The following is a 17,726-nucleotide window of genomic DNA, read 5'->3' on the forward strand; positions in this document are numbered from 1 at the left end:
CCTAAATACTTTGAAGGAATTGGGCACCATCCCTACAGACGCCATTTTGGTTTCACTAGATGTGAAGGACCTATATACTTCTATTCCACATATTGAAGGCATCAACTCCATCCACCGTCTACTATCCAATTCTGACATGGACCCAGACCAAGTGAACCTCTGTATAGAACTTTTAACACTTGTCCTAACCACTAACCATTTTTTATTCCAGGACACCTTTTACTTACAGATCCGTGGCACCGCGATGGGTTCAAACGTAGCACCCCCGTATGCAAATTGTTACATGGCAGATTTCGAAGAAAACATCATCTACAAAAATGACTTATTCAAATCCAACACTCTTCTGTGGAAACGCTATATCGATTATGTATTTTGCATATGGGGGGGCACGTTGGAGTCCCTTCTCTCCTTCTTTGATATACTCAATTCCTCCTGGCCAGGTATTTCTTTTACAATTAGTCACGATTCACACAAGATGAATTTTCTGGACACCATGATCATCAAGGATCCTAACGGCATACTGTCCTCTGACCTATATACTAAATCCACAGACCGTAACAGTTTGTTACATTATCAGAGTCTACACCCTTCATCCACAAAAAATGCGATTCCAAGATCACAATTTCATAGGGTGTCTAGGATTGTCTCTGATAATACTAATCGTTCAGTACGGCTTAATGAGATGTCTGCACGATTTTCAGAAAGGGGTTATCCCCCTTCAGTACTAGATGAAGCAAGGTCTGAAAGAACCTCCTCCCAAAATAGACCCACCAACCGGATCCCGTTTGTCCATTCCTTTCATCCTTTCTCCTATATCATCCACAAGTCTATCAGGAAAAATTGGCATCTTCTCTCTACCGCCCACCCTGACATACCAGAATTCCAGCATCCTTTTCTACCCTGTTTTCGGAGAGCACCAAACATCAGAGACAGCCTAGTCAAAGCTGACATAGGCACTATTATTCATAACACACAGCGTTTTCTACAGAGACCAAAGACAGGTACTTTCCCCTGTCTGCATTGTATGCAGTGCAGCAACGTGCTTAAAGGCAATAAATTCCATCGTCCCCTTACAGGAAAAAGCTTCCCTATAAATGGATTTTTCACATGCGACACCTCATTTGTCGTGTACCTTATAAAGTGTCCATGCGGACGACTATATGTTGGCGAGACTACCCAGGCCATTCGGGATAGGATCTCGAAACATAAATCCACCATTCGGTGCAAGAACCTTCTGCTTCCCATTCCTTCTCATTTTATCACCTTTGGCCATAATATCTCCCAGTTACAGTTCCAGGTCATTGAACACGTCCCTCAACCCAGACGAGGTGGCAATAGGATCACCACTCTAAAACGCCGTGAGGCCTTTTGGATACACACCCTTGAGATACTTGAACCTAAAGGTTTAAACCGAGATTATGATTTATTATCTTTTGTATAATAATTTTGTACCATTGTCTCATAAGAATTGAAGCTTGAAGGAGGCCGCTTTTTTTTTTTTGTTATTCACTGCTAACGCCTAAAAAGAAGTGATTAGCGCTGTTAAAGTGTATACATAAGGTCAATGAGGTGGTGTTACAGGATGGTACATACCAGTAATCAAATGGTCAGAAAGCTGCTGTAACGCAGGATAATCTGTAAGGTAAACGTCATGTAGGATGACATAAGACAGCGGTAAAGTATGCAGTATATCAAAGTTGTGAGTGTCGCTATAAATGGCGAGGTAGTTACCTTGTTGATTATGATTACGATTCAAACATGACTAACTTTTATCTCTTTTTTATAGAGTCACTTATATTGATTGATCTGCACCTATGGTACTGTTGGACTGCACCCATCTTATACTATATGCTTTCCATGGAAAATTTCATCTCTATTCTTGGATCCATCCTCAGTATCCTTGTTTGGTGTATTTATTCATCCTCTTTCCCACTTGTTTCCATATGTAATAATGTCTTTCACGTATTCATGCACATATATTTTCTTCCCCCACATAGTGATACATAATCACCCATCATATGGATAAAAACAGTGTCACATAATTAATATATTCTTATGTATGCACATTCCTCATAGTCTCCCCCCCTATACCACTATGAATTTCACACAGAAAAACAGTGCATCCTGACTCTATAACCCTTTATTACACTACAATGCATCCTATTTTGCTTCTGAGTGCGCAGCCATCTTAGTTCAGCTGACGTCACCACCCAGCTCTCTCCCTTTGGCCCTACCCTCCTGTCCGTCAAGGCCATAGACCCGCCCTTCCTCCACTTAAGCTCAGCTCGCCTCTGTCTCCACTGACAAGTGGTGTTTACCACGTCCAGGAGGAACAGGCTGTGCTGATATTTTCAACTATTAAGGTAACTACCTCGCCATTTATAGCGACACTCACAACTTTGATATAATGCATACTTTACCGCTGTCTTATGTCATCCTACATGACGTTTACCTTACAGATTATCCTGCGTTACAGCAGCTTTCTGACCATTTGATTACTGGTATGTACCATCCTGTAACACCACCTCATTGACCTTATGTATACACTTTAACAGCGCTAATCACTTCTTTTTAGGCGTTAGCAGTGAATAACAAAAAAAAGCGCCCTCCTTCAAGCTACTTTCAAACATACTAGCATGGTATGTCTTATCCTTTTCTCCTTCAATCTGAGCACCCAAGATATATTTTTTGGTCTCTGTTGTAGTATTTCTTGTATAATATTGTATATATCGACCGAATTGCATTCTATGTGATTTTTCTACATACTTTATTTATTTTTGTTTATTTATTTATTTTTTTTCACACTGTAGTAACTGATGAAGGTCTATATCGACCGAAACGTTTTCTGGTACTACAATAAACTGCCTCACCAAGCATTAAGTTGAGTGCCAGGTTTTCATTTTATCATATATGGTTTGGGAACCTAACTCGGCACCACTACAGTAGTGCACACGGTGTTTTCTACTAGTAGCACGATAAGGACTCCTCATGATGTCCTATACGCAGATGGATATTCTCTACGACCTTGGTCAAGCTCCCCTGGCTCAGTGGAACAGAGTTTATGGCCTGGACGCTTATAGGCTGGGCTAGCGTCCTACACCTCAGACCATGTGTCTGGACAAAGCGAGCATCCACCAGACTGACTCCTGCTCCGCTGTCCACAAACACCGGTATCACCTCCGGTACCCCGCCAGCCAAGACCTCTGCTGACATGGTACCTTGGGAGGGCAAAATGGAAGAAATGTATACTCCCTGGTCGCCTCCCTCCAAGCGACCAGGGGAATGCGGCTTCTCAGATGGCACAGATAATTTGGCGCGCAATGGGCAAACCTTCAGGACATGACCAGTCTGCCCACAGTACAAACATGCCGACACCACTCCCTGAACCGTAGGCAGCTCCGTACACAAACTAGCTTCTCCTACTTGCATGGGTTTGTCTGGAGACTTGGCATGAACTGGGCAGGCTCTCATAAAATGGCCAGGCTTCCCACAGGAAAAGCATACCCCCCCACCACGACGAGCCGCAGACAACCCCTTTTTTGTCTCAACAACACCGGGCTGTCTGGGTTCCTCCGTCCGAACTGGTGGGTCATCCTCCCTAGCGAGGACATCAGGGGGCACTTTTTGTATATGTCTTTCCCTGAGGCGTCTATCCACCCGGATGGCAAGGGACATAGCGGCCTCCAGCGAAATGGGGGCGGCGTACTGCACCAGAGTATCCTGCAACTTTGGAGACAAACCCTGCACAAATTGACTCCTAAGTGCAGTACTCCTCAGCAACCCGGGCTCCCTGTTTACACCTACGGATCCGAGATTCCGCCAGGGCGACGCCATCAGGATCCCCATACACAAGCGCCAAAGCCGCAAAAAACTAGTTCACGGACACCAATGATGGAGAATCGTCCAATAGGGAGAAGGCCCAGGATTGGGGATCCCCTTTAAGAAGGGACATAATGATTCCCACCCGTTGCTCTTCACTCCCTGATGAACGAGGGCGCAGCCTGAAATATAATTTGCAGGCTTGCTGAAATACCAAGAATTGATCTCTCCCTCCAGAAAACCTGTCAGGGAGGGATATCTTGGGTTCTGGCTGAGCCTGTCTCTGAACCAAGCCCACCAACAGCTGCAGTTGCTGCACCAACTCACCGCGCAGCCCCCTAATCTCGTCCATAAAGATTTGCAGCATTTTGGCAAAGGACTGCATTGGGTCCATGGCTCAGCAGTAAAAAAAAAATGTAGGGTTGGTGATGTCACGTGGACCTGTCCTGTGTGACGCGACCCGCAGGCCGGTAACTGTACACAACAAGACGCGGCACGTGATACAGTCCTGTGTGACACGGCCCGCAGGCCGGTAACTAAAACAACAAGAAAAGGGGGAGGGACAACAGTTACAACGGTGGGCCCTGCGATAGGGAAAGGGGACGTGGAGACCTCCTGCACTCCCTGAGTCAGTGTCCCTAACGCTCCTAACGTTCCCTATGCCAGTTCCACACCGGGCGCCGCTCAGGATACCTGTCGCCCTAGCGCACCCTACACCTATCCCTTGCTAGGGAGCTGGGTGGCGCAGGCACTGGCCCCACCGCTGTACTAATACACACAAAGGGAAAACACAAACAGGGGAACACCACTTAGCTTTATTCTGTGCACTTGCTCCTGGCAACAGAGTCCACGACCAGAATGCAGCTCTCCTCCTGAAATGCTGCCACCAAGCTCTGTCAGAGCTACAAGGAAATCCTCTATGACTCCTTCCACACCAGGGCTAAGACAGTGCTGCAAGGAACGCTCTCCAGCTCCTTCCTCCACCAAGGATGGTTGAAATGAGTACTATCACCAACACTGATTGCAACACCTGGGACTCTTTTATAGCAGAGCCAGCAATCACACCTGCATTATAAATGTGCACTTAACTAAAGAAACAGAGTGCAATGACGGTCACCACCACCGGGGGGAAACTTAGAACAAACGACACCACAGTGCAATAATCCAAATGGTCACCAGGGCAAAAACATCTCTAAGCACAGCTTGAGAAAAAAAAGGTTACCTGTGCTTTTATCTGTCCTGATCCCGCATGGATCATGACATCCATTGGCTCTTCTCCCAGAGACCTCCGTAACACCGCTGCAGGTGCCTAGGGTGTAGGGGTGAGAGTTTCCCTTTAAATCAAACTTGTCAAAGAGCTCTGAATTAGCAAGTGACTGGTTGCTCTGATCGTCCAGGATAACATACACCCTTGCGGTTTTCTCTAGTCGACCCTTGGGATACACATTCACCAGGCATATCTTCGCACACGACTTGTCCCAGAGGCCTTCTCCGCAGACTTCTGTGCATGAAGAAGATATTGAGATAGAACTCACTGTTTGAACAGCATCCTCCCCACCTTGCCTTGTGGTGGGGGAAGGTGTGCAGTGTTAGATCGGGATGGATGGATGGAGCGCTTGCACATGCTCATCGCTGTCACACTACAAACACTTAATAGATGTTTTGCAGTCCTTAGCAAAGTGTTCAGTAGAAGCGCAGCACCTGTAACATATCTCAAAGTTCTTCAGAAGCTCCTTGCGTTCCTGGAGTGGTTTCTTTCTGAAGCCGATGCACTTCTTTAAGGGGTGAGGTTTCTTGTGAATGGGACACATACGATTAGGATTCTCAACCTTCTCACCTTTGTCGCTCTTATCTTGTGATACTGAAGGTGTGGGAAGAACATCAGTCTTCTTGACGGACATTGGAGCTCGGCAGTTCCTGTAGTTAAGACGTGGACTGTCGTGTTTAGGAGATGGAAAACAGGGTCGCTGTGTTCTCCATAGGAAAAACTTGAATCAGTCCTACACTCTGCAATATTTTCGATGAACTCGCAGAAGTAGGAAAATGGAGGGAAGGAGACTTGGTTTTCAATTTTTGTATTTTGATCCAAGCATGGCCCACTTATTTTGGATATAGGACAGCAGCTTGGAAACTATTGGGGTTACCCCATGAGCAGTGTCCAGGTAGCTCAGGCCAGGAAGGTACGGGTCTGCTTTGGCAAGCTGAAGCTCTAACAGGAGGTCGCTGAGCTCTTGGAACCTTGTACTGTTCCTTATTAGATACCTTTGGAAAATCCTCTAGTCGCTTGAACACGGCCTTTTCTATGGCCTCAGGACTGCTATAGCTTCTTTCTAGCCTCTTCCATGCAGCGGTGAGACCCGCGATGGGATTACTGATGTGGAAGGATTTAAGTCTCTTGACCCGATCCATGGATTGTGGCCCAAGCCACCTGACTAGCAGGTCTAGCTCTTCAGCGGCGGTGATGCCAAGGTCATTGATTGTGGTTTCAAAGGTACACTTCCAACCCCTGTAGTTCTCAGGTTTATCGTCAAACTTTGTAAGACCAGTCTTAATTATATCACGCCGAATCCTGTACCTTGCAAAGCCAGTCATATCAGCATTCTCCGATTTTGGAAGGACCGATGCTGGCTGGGTAGCATTGTTCATACAGTGTGTGCTTTGACCTGGGGAATGCAGGTACATATGGGTAGCATAGGCGTTTAGTCCATTCACTGGCTTAATGAGCTTAGTTTCTGCCACACATGGGACTGGAATTGTGTGACTGACCAGAGTGTGGTGACGCCTGCATATTGGTCTGCACGTATGTTTCTGTGTATAAGATTTTGTTAGGCGTCAGGTTCCGGGCGCTGCAGAGCGGGAATCCCGAGCGACGGTCTCCCATTCCTCCTCAGCCGCAATGGATCCTGCTCAGCAGACTCCTATATCCCGGCGTTCTGCTCACACCAGCATTGTGGGCTTGGTCGCTGCTGCCACCTCTGGTCCAGTTATGGCAATGCAGTCTGGCCAGCAGCAAAAGACTCCAGAGTCCAAGTCCTTCCTTCGGTCCACTGAGCATGCTCGTGGGACGATCTCCCATTGGGGATCGGGAGTCACATGCTCAGGCCCTTCTCCTGCTCACATTGGATCTTCAGGAGGGTCCCGGAAGGACGTTGCTATAAAAGGTTCGCATGGCCGCCCCACCATGCGCTATGATAGACTCTGAGGCTATAGTGTTTAGTGTATGTGTGATGACGGATGTATGAGACTGGTGATTGACTCATTAAGATTCCCCCTCCTTGGATATTACGCATGAGTTAGAGTTTAGGAATCAGAGTCAGCACCGTTGCTCTGACACTGCTTAGCGCCACAGTGTAACTACTCATCACTCTCTAACGCCCTGGGTCGTCGGTCAGTACAGGCCTCTTGAACCACTGCTACCGCAGCGTCCGCCAGAGTAGCGCCGTATGTGCGCTTTCCAGCTCAGTTGTCAGGCTGGCTAGTGGCATCCGCCAGGGCAGACATTGCACCCGCTCAGAGAGGTGGTTCACATTGCCGTGACCTTAACAGGACTAATTTATTTGCCGGCCGGTGCGAACTCCGTGAGGTAGCGGAGTTTGTCCCTGCAGGCAGCGGGACAGTGGTTACCCACCGGTGTCCGGCTTCCTCCTACACACATCTCTCCTCATTGCTTAGCTGCAGTTTGTCATCTCTGCATGGTGGGCCCTGGGCTGCGAACGCACCTCATATCTTATTCCATCTTTATTATTTGGTGCGTTCCGCCAGTCCGTAACAGATTTGGTGAGGTGCAGGTTTCCGGTACATTTCGGTGCACAGAGGAGGATCAGGATGGAAGGTTGGCAGCGTATTGTACTGACCTTGGGTGCAGGATGCGGGTAAACACACTGTGTCCTGTTGTCTCAGGGGAGCTTCTGTGCGGTCAGGAAAGATTGCAGGAGCAGGGGTAGCGCTATTTTGGCTTTGTACATAGTCTCTAGTATGCTTAAGAGGGTCTTCAGTATCAAAATCACTTAAACTGATGCTGTCTCTTTGGCTTGTTCCAGGACCTCTAACCTTGCTATGGCGTGTTCGCATTCCTTCTCTAGGGCCTCTATTTTCATCTGTTTTCTTTTGCGCGAAGGCAGCTTGTATTTTAGTGGCCTCGGCTTCTGCACCTGCTTTAACGAGCTGTTCGCTGAGGGTTGAGGATTTTGAAGAGCGTGAATTAGATGATCGCTTTGACTGTCTGGCTGAGCCAGAAATACTCGGCTATTGGCGCGATTCTTGCCTCTGTCTTGGCTTTTATATCGCGCACCATACTTTCTCTCTGAGTTAAGTTGTTGGATAGCTTGCAGCTCTTTGCAGGGAACTGACGGGTTAAGTCTCTGTGACACTGAAGGTACTGTCACACTTAGCAATGTACCAGTGATCCCGACCAGCGATATGACGCTGGCAGATCACAGGCAGACACAGGCAGATCTCACCAGCGACATCGCTGGGGACGGGGGTCGCTACTTACCTGTCACACCAGGCAATCCTGCGTCCTCCCGCCCAGCTCCACGCGTCACTCGTCTCTCCACAGGAAGCTGACGACGAGAAACAGTCCAGGACGTTCTCGCGCGATCAGCAGCGGGGGAGCCGGTCGTAGGTAAGTATCAGACACAGCAATATCGCTATAACGTCACTAGTTATAGCGATATTGCTAGCGATATCTCTTAGTGTGACAGTACCTTGAGATGTAATGATCTGCTGTTTCTGCATACCATTGATAATCTGAACACAGTTGTGCAAGGGTTCCCTCTGGTGGTCCTTCAAGAGATGCAGGTTGAGACAGGCTGTCTATGTGACTCAGCAGTTTTTGACATCGCTCTGCTATAGCACGGAGAAGATCATGGTTACTGGATTCTAGATTCTCCCTTACTTTCCATGTGGGCTTTGTGGGACGACGAGCCTTCTCACTAAATGGTGGATCAAGTTCTATGCACTCTTCCTCTAACAATGGGTCTGGCAGAGCCCGTGTACTCATTCCTTCAGCCATCCTGATTCACAGGGAGAAGGGGAGCTGTATAGTCTCTTATATGCTGAGAGCGGATGCTCTGCAGGAAGTTCTGAAGCTTTATAGAAGCTGGGAAGGCTTTACAGATGAATCTGGTACGTCATTTTTAACTATTCTGTCCCCGGGGCCTGTGGCTGCAAATATGGCTTTGTGAGATGCTGGATCTCTTCACCTTACTTACAACTGGCGATGGTCGCAGATAGCTTAACTCAGCTGCAGGCACACATGTTATGAAGAATCCAGAAGAAACTTTGATTTCTTTAAGAATTCTTGTTGAATGCATACATACAGCAGCAGCATACATACAGCAGCAGTTAAAAAAGACTTTCTTCAGACAAGCTGAAAGCACATGTGCCTCTAATGAAGCCAAGATGGAGACTTAGACACAAGGAGAAGATGAAGGAAGTGATATCACACCCAGAAGAGGGAGACAGAAGGGGCAAACTTGATGGAAAGGGAGGATTTCAGCTATGCAAAACACAGGAACACATAGCAACTATAAACAATATGAGAGACTGCAATACAGCATTTAAAATGTACAGGACAGTCCCTAAAATGCCTCATTCATGAGACATAACACTCCCCTGGCACATTTTTCCTCACATTTCACCATGGATAGACTCCCTTGGCACATTTTTCCTCACATTTCACCATGGTTAATCTCCCCTGGCACATTTTTCTTCGCATTTCACCATGGCTAGCTTCCCCTGGCCATTTTTCCTCACATTTCACCATGGTTAGCTTCCCCTGGGCACATTTTTCCTCACATTTCACCATGGTTAGCTTCCCCTGGGCACATTTTTCCTCACATTTCACCATGGTTAGCTTCCCCTGGCCATTTTTCCTCACATTTCACCATGGTTAGCTTCCCCTGGCCATTTTTCCTCACATTTCACCATGGTTAGCCTCCCCTGGCACATTTTTCCTCACATTTCACCATGGTTAGCCTCCCCTGGCCATTTTTACTCACATTTCACCATGGTTAGCCTCTCCTGGCCATTTTTCCTCACATTTCACCATGGTTAGCTTCCCCTGGCCATTTTTCCTCACATTTCACCATGGTTAGCTTCCCCGGCACATTGTTCCCACATTTTTCCTCACATTTCACCATGGTTAGCTTCCCCTGGCCATTTTTCCTCACATTTCACCATGGTTAGCTTCCCCTGGCCATTTTTCCCTCACATTTCACCATGGTTAGCCTCCCCTGGCACATTTTTCCTCACATTTCACCATGGTTAGCCTCCCCTGGCACATTTTTCCTCACATTTCACCATGGTTAGCCTCCCCTGGCACATTTTTCCTCACATTTCACCATGGTTAGCTTCCCCTGGCCATTTTTACTCACATTTCACCATGGTTAGTCTCCCCTGGCACATTTTTCCTCACATTTCACCATGGTTAGCTTCCCCTGGCCATTTTTCCTCACATTTCACCATGGTTAGCTTCCCCGGCACATTGTTCCCACATTTTTCCTCACATTTCACCATGGATAGCTTCCCCTGGCCATTTTTCCTCACATTTCACCATGGTTAACTTCCCCTGGCCATTTTTCCTCACATTTCACCATGGTTAGCTTCCCCTGGCCATTTTTCCCCCACATTTCACCATGGTTAGCTTCCCCTGGCCATTTTTCCTCACATTTCACCATGGTTAGCTTCCCCTGGCCATTTTTCCCTCACATTTCACCATGGTTGGCCTCCCCTGGCACATTTTTCCTCACATTTCACCATGGATAGCTTCCCCTGGCCATTTTTCCTCACATTTCACCATGGTTAGCTTCCCCTGGCCATTTTTCCTCACATTTCACCATGGTTAGCTTCCCCTGGCCATTTTTCCTCACATTTCACCATGGTTAGCTTCCCCTGGCCATTTTTCCCTCACATTTCACCATGGTTAGCCTCCCCTGGCACATTTTTCCTCACATTTCACCATGGTTAGCTTCCCCTGGCCATTTTTCTTCACATTTCACCATGGTTAGTCTCCCCTGGCACATTTTTCCTCACATTTCACCATGGTTAGCTTCCCCTGGCACATGCTTCATACACTATCGCAGCGTAGACTGTACCCATATTATCTGCCAGTTGTCGCCAGCTCTCTCATAAACACTCATTACTATTTGGGATTGTGCCCTCTTCAATCTGATTGAGCAGAGCAGGGTCAGGCCTTGCCCTCCCCGGGGCGGGTCTGGGGGCTGAGCTCAGCAGGTTGTGCTGCTGTGTAATGCAGCGTTGCATTGAGCCGCCGGGCTTGCAGAGGGGGATTCTGCGCATTGGAGACTCTACTAACTGTCACCGGGAGGAGGAGGATGAGCCGTGTGTGCTGTGAGCGGTGCTGCTGAGCAGCCGGCGTGGGCTCTGCTGCTGACAAGCCAGGGAATCCACAGCACGATTGGGGAGGCAGCAGATCTGCTCCACCATGCACAGGCTTCTGTATCTGCTCATCCCCTGGATCCCTTGGACACAGGCTGAGGACAGCGCCATGGAGGAGATCGCTACAGAGAAGGAAGCAGAGGAGAGCCACAGGCAAGACAGTGTGAGCCTGCTGACATTCATTCTGCTGCTCACCCTCACCATCCTCACCATCTGGCTCTTTAAACACCGTCGGGCACGCTTCCTGCATGAGACTGGCCTGGCCATGATATACGGTGAGGCACACAATGACCCCCAGCTGGGTATATAGTAACATGATGGGGGGGTGTACATACTTCTGTACTTACTGTGCGTTTTATCAGCAGTGTCAGATGCTCCATTTCTAGCAGTGATCCCAGGTGGGCCGCATGCACTGGCCAGCAGCAGCAGTCACTATGGCTCTGCCATGCTGTGGGACCAGGGGAGTGGTTCTGCCTGGGACCAGTCACTATATTGCCAGGAATATTTTCCATCATTTTCTGTGTCTGAGATTGGCAAGGCCATTGTCACTTTGTGACCTAGTTTAGGTCCTGGTGTGCAGGACCCTATATTATTTGCATTATCTCAGCCCCGGTATTGAGCACGGATCCTTACATGTCGTCTTCCTGGTAATCATCAGTACAGATCCTCCTTTTATAATGTAATAATGTCAGTGCCACGGCCGGTCTGGGCCAAACTAGCATTTCGTTTTCTCACATTCTCTTATCTGTGGAAGCAGATGGTTGCGTTGCTAATTCTCTAGCACGTCATCCATTCATTCTTCTAAGTAGTTCTTTTTCCTCTTCCAAGATGACCCCTTTAATCATATCGCACCATACAACTTCAGTTTTGTTCACCCTAAGATTTTGGTCTTGTGTATGCTATCTATATTTGTAGCAGCATTTTGGTAAAAGGGATAGCGGTACATTTACATGTGCACTACAGGGCGAGTGGCCTTCTTACAGAGAAGGGGGTCAGAACATGAGCTTCTGTTAAACGTCACAGTTGTTCCTGTTTGCTCCTCTGGTTCTAAATATTTAATGTTGTATCTGGTTTCAACTGTATTTTGTTTCCTTTTTTTTTTTTTCATGAAAGTGGTTTCCCTTGAACAGTTAGAACAAGAGGCATTCTGAAATCTGATCTGGCCTGACACTATTTTATAGTATCACAAATTCCAAGTAGGCTCGCCAGAAATGAGTATGCAGAGATTAAACGTTGCGTCTTGTGATCTCTAATCTCCTTTTTCGTTTCATGATTTTTTTTTTTTTTTATCAAATCGAATGTGTCCTTTTTCACATGCACATCTGACCATTGTTGTTTCTGCATTGATTTTTACAGATTTCATTCAGCTGTGTAGAGCAGTAACATGGATTTCTTAACCATAGGCATATTGACTAATTATAGACCCTTTAAAAATCTCAGTAACCTTTAGGGGGAGGAGCGAGAGGTGCTGGCTCTCATTAAAGTTGCACACACAGAAATGTTCTTATCCTTTTTCTCCTTTAATTATGCATAATATGTAAATCGTAGAGTTTTCATTCTTGTCCATCAGATCCTATAAGTTTATGTTCCCCCTATGAATTTTTGGATGAGTTTTTTTCCTGCAACATGTTTTTGAAAAAATGTGTAAGTAACCAATCTAAGGCTAGGTTCACATTAGCGAGTGAGTCCACAGCGTATCATCCACATCCGCAAATGCATGCAAACGCATTTTTACGCAGCGTTTTTTATGCGTATCATCTTATGCATGACGGAAAAAAATGACCCCGCCGCAGACCGCGAAACAACGCGTTTTTACACATCCGCAAGCGAACGCATGCAAGCGCAAGTCCCTGCATACACCATGTTAAATATATGTATGCATGACGCATGTGGATCTATGCGGATCAAACGCTGCGCACACAGACGCAAATGTAAAACCAGCCTAACACAATGGGTGCAGAAAATCTGCAACATCAAAAAGCTCATTGTGTGATTGTAGCCTAAGGGTATGTGCACACGTTGCATTTGAGGGTGTGTGCACACGCTGCGGATCTGCAGCAGTTTCTGCTGTGGTGTACAGTACCTTTATATTCTATGGAAAACAAAAACCACTGTGCACACGGTGCAGATTTTTCCACGCAGATTTGCTGCGGTTTCAAAACCGCAGCATGTCACTTCTTTGTGTGGAATCCGCAGTGGTTTCACACCTGCTCCATTGTAGAGGTGTCAAACCGCAGAGGAAAACCGCAGGTTAATCCACAGATAAACCGCAGGTCTTTTGGCCTGCAGATTTTGCAAAATCCGCGCAGAAAAATCCGCAGCAAAATCCGCAGCAAAATCCGCAGCGTGTGCACACACCCTAAGGGTATGTGCACACGTTGCAGAAAATTTCTGCACAAAAACCTGAATCCCTTTCCAGAAACCGCACCTATTTTTCCGCGGCGGTTTTTGTGCGTTTTTTGTGGGGTTTTGATGCGTTTTTTACCGCAGCGATTTCTAAAAGCATGGGAGAAGCCTAAACCGCGGAAAAAAACGCAAAATTAATGTGCATGCTGCGGTTTTTACCGCGATGTGTTTTTTTCGCGGTAAAAAACGCATCAATTTGCACAAAAAGTGCAAAATGCATAGAAATGACTGTGCACCTTATTTTTAGCGGTTTTATAGCAGTTTTATAGTGAAAACCGCGGTAAAAACCGCTAAAAAAACGCTGTGTGTGAACACAGCCTTAGCGTTTTGCTGCTTTTTTTCCGCTTAAAAATGCTATTAAAACGCATCCCATGCAATCCTATGGGATTCCGCAGTTGCCACTGCAGGAAGTGAAGAAGAGGACAGCATCGTATGAAGAGGGAAGGCGCCGGACCGGACCGCGACACCCATCGGACCGGACCGCCCCCTCCGGTGAGTATAATCTAACATGTTTTCTTATCTTTCAGGATACATCGGGGGATTATCTACAGCATTACAGAATGCTGTAGATAAGCCCCTGATGTCAATGCCGGCAGCTAATAGGCCAAAAAAAGGGTGACAGATTCCCTTTAAACTGCAAAATACGGATGGATGTGTAAATGTGGCCTGACTTTTGGCCATATCGCACCACTTACCTTCTGACATTTAAAGGGAAAAAAAAAAGGAAAGATAAGTGAAGACAGTTTCTGTAAGGAAAAAGTCAGACTGCAGTATTACTTGGAAAAGGATCACACCACAGTGCTCGGACTGGCCATCGGCTCTACTGACCCAAATGTGACAGGATGTATCTGTATGCAGCTGTCACGCTCTGGTCGGGAGAGCCTCCGGCCAGCCCGAGCAATGCGTTGCGATCCCCATCCAAGTTATACAGCTGTGTGACTCTTCCCCAAGCATAAACCATATGAATTAAAACAGCCTTTTGTCTATTAACAATGAATTAATGACTAAGCTTTAACTATTGAGTAATTGAAGATAAAAACTTGTATTTGTAAATAGATGGTATTGTATCCCAACGTTCATAAAGCTTATGCAAACATCAAGGAAGTCAAACATAGTTAGCAGCATACTGTTTTGGACCACGTTTTAACCCCTTAAAGGGGTTTTCCACTTTCAAGAATGTGGATCCCAAATACTTTAAAATACCTAAAACAACAAACAGAGCAGATACTCGCCCTACCCAGGTCCAGTGTCGGCTCTCTGCCACTTGGTGTTTTTGCAGCAGCAGTAAGGTCATGTACAGCATGAGCCACTGAGCTCGGTGATTGGCTGCAGCAATGATATCACCCCTGAAGCAAAAGTACAGAGACCAACGGAAAGCTGGCACTGGACACTGAGAAGGTGAATACTTATTCTGTTTGTGCTTTTTTGTATATTATAGTATTCGGAGTCCACGGACTGGAAATATATCCGTGTATGCGGGTTTTATGTTTAAGTTTCGGTTTCCAGCTGATCTTTAGTTTTCTCAGTCTGCCAAATGAGGTTATAGTGGTTGTGAAAGGAATGACAGGTGAAGGGAAGAACACTGGTTATTTGGTTATTCTGGGAGAATGGCCAAGTATAAGAATCTGATTTTGACAATTACCATATTGTGATGGTTCGGCAGGGTCAGAGCGTCTCCAAAACAGCAGGTCTTGTAGGGTGTCCCAACTAGGCAGGGCCATATATCTAGTCAGATCGGTTTTTCTTGTTCACTCACTTTCCTCTTCTGACATCAGGTGATTTTTTTTTTTTTTTCTCCTTACCTGTAATCCGTAGACCTTTTGTTATATATGGCTTCTGAAGAGCCTTTGTATGCCACGTCGATGCACCATATCACTGTTCATATGATATGCACAGCTAGTATACAGTATAACTCCAGATAAGACCAACAGATCTTGCAGTTTACTGTAGGATCCACCTAGGATCTCATGTTAAGCCTACCTGACATCTTCTGCTTTCACGACTAGGATTGATCGATTAGCTTCACATGACAGCTATAGTATTTACCGAATAGCTGCATCGGGAACCCAGATACCTGGAGCGCTCCTGATAATCAGCTGTTTGGTGCCGCAGCTGCATGTGTCGCGGCTGTGTGACAATCATAACACATGCATGGAGAGCCTGCTTTGTATGCTTCGTACACACTTGGCTCCGCTCCGTACATCCTGTACACATATGGCTCCACTCCGTACACCTCGTACGCGCGCGGCTCCGCACACCTCGTACGCGCTCCGCTCCACACACCCTGTAAACTCCTCCTGACCCCACACATACTTACCTCATCCAGCACCATGACAACAGCACAGCAGAGTCTTGCAGGCACCAAGAGGCAAGGCTGAGCGCACAGGACCTGTGATGACGTCACCGGAGTCAGGGGTGACATGATCAGGGGTCTGGACAAAGGCTCCTGATCATGTGACCCCTGACTCCTCCCCTCCTGTGACCTCATCACAGGTCCTGTGAACAGAGAAGAGAGCAGGCAAGCGACGCTGAGTGGCTGCGGGGGGAGGTCTCATGCTAAGGCGAGGATGGGGTGCGTGGGGGGGGCGTGGCGGCTTATCTCCCTGCAGTGCGGGAGGGTTGGAAACTATAACCGCCATGCCCGCAGAGGGCCAGCGGCAGGAGCAACAGCCAGGCCAATGGCCGCATCAACTGGCAAGCGCCAGATGAGCAGGCGCTGCCGCCAGCGACCCACATGACAGCGGCCCAGCGGGAAAATGCCCAGTTGGTTATATTACCAATCCGGGCCTGGCCGAACAGCTGATTAACGGGAGTGCTCCAGGTGTACGGGTTCCCGATGCAGCTATTCGGTAAGTGCTATAGCTGTTCTGATAACCTGTTATCTGAAGCTATTCAGTCAACCCTAATCTCGACAGGTTGGATTATAACATCTAATCTTTTGCCTGGAGATATGCTTATTCAGATAGCTGTGTTTATTTGACCTTGTACTATCCATATTTATTGTAGACAACACACAGGTTCTACTTTACAGGGCTATTCTCATGTTCTCATCTTTTATGGTCTCCATAAAAAAAAGATAAAAAATGATGGAGACTTGTGCTACTCTTTTCTGATTTGTGAATCAAACTCACCCGTTCAAGCGGATCGATCTATAAAAAAATACGGCACACTGATAAATCTGCTGCTGGGAGATGCTTTTTTTCATATGAAAGAAAACTGATGAAATATAAAAAATATAAAAAATGTCTTAAGGGTATGTCAGTAAATGCTGCGGGTTGGACGCTGCGTACATCCGCAGCGTACAACCAGCAGCGACCAGATGTTGCAGCATAGTGGATGGGATTTCAAGAAATCCCATGCCCACCACTATGCGTCCAGAGACGGACATGTGGTGCGTCTTTCCAGACCGCAGCATGTCTATTTATTTTGCGCAAGATAAATTTCACCCGCCCATTGCATTGGATGCGGTGATTCCGCACTGTTCAATGAACACATGCGGATTCACCTGCGTTCAAAAGCCTGCTGCACTTTTGACTCAGCGGACATGTGCTGCGTCCAGAGCGCTGCCGATTACTGACCATATGGGTCAAACTTCTGCCTGAAGAGGTGACCACCATGTGTGACTCTACATTTTTCTGTTATGGGAGTTCTGTATAGAACCTACTGCACTTGTTTGGCTGTATACAGAACTCCCATAATGGAGAACACATGGGCTGCCGGCCACCTCTCCTTTCATTTCAGATTGTCACCTGTTGGAAGGTGGACATGTGCTGTATGTGTGCTCTGTGGACTCCACATGGTGATCACATGTACCCATTATAGCCAGTGCCCATGTCTCATTTTCTGCATGGACCAATGGTGTGCATGGGGAAAACACAGCCTACATTACATCGGTGCGACTTACAGACTAGTGCAGGTGAATGGATGAGCACAGGCGTTGCCTGCCAATCTGTGCACAAGAACACTTAGCCGTTCATGTCTGCATTTTGCACTGAGATAGGACTGATTTTTTTTTCATGCAGCCATCTGAGCCCAGCCTAAAAGTTTACATATATACAAACTACTAGAGTTGCACTTAAAGTTGTGGCCAAAAGTATTGA

The 17,726-nt window shown here is 46.9% G+C and overlaps 1 protein-coding gene across 2 annotated transcripts in view; it reads left to right on the forward strand.

Annotated features, from left to right (window-relative positions):
- Positions 1–11,004: 11,004 nt before the first annotated feature.
- SLC9A7 (solute carrier family 9 member A7) overlaps positions 11,005–17,726 on the forward strand; it is a 180,957-nt gene continuing 174,235 nt past the window's right edge. Inside the window, exon 1 of one of the 2 annotated variants that reach the window (XM_073541453.1) lies at positions 11,005–11,495. In XM_073541453.1, coding sequence (XP_073397554.1) covers positions 11,267–11,495 — 229 coding nt within the window. In that variant the 5' untranslated portion in view covers positions 11,005–11,266. The remainder of the gene's footprint in view (positions 11,496–17,726) is intronic. The other variant, XM_073541454.1, reaches the window with a different exon arrangement.

Source organism: Dendrobates tinctorius, unplaced genomic scaffold (assembly GCF_039654945.1).
Source record: "Dendrobates tinctorius isolate UK_male_01 unplaced genomic scaffold, ASM3965494v1 ptg000121l, whole genome shotgun sequence".
Classification (NCBI taxonomy): domain Eukaryota; kingdom Metazoa; phylum Chordata; class Amphibia; order Anura; family Dendrobatidae; genus Dendrobates; species Dendrobates tinctorius.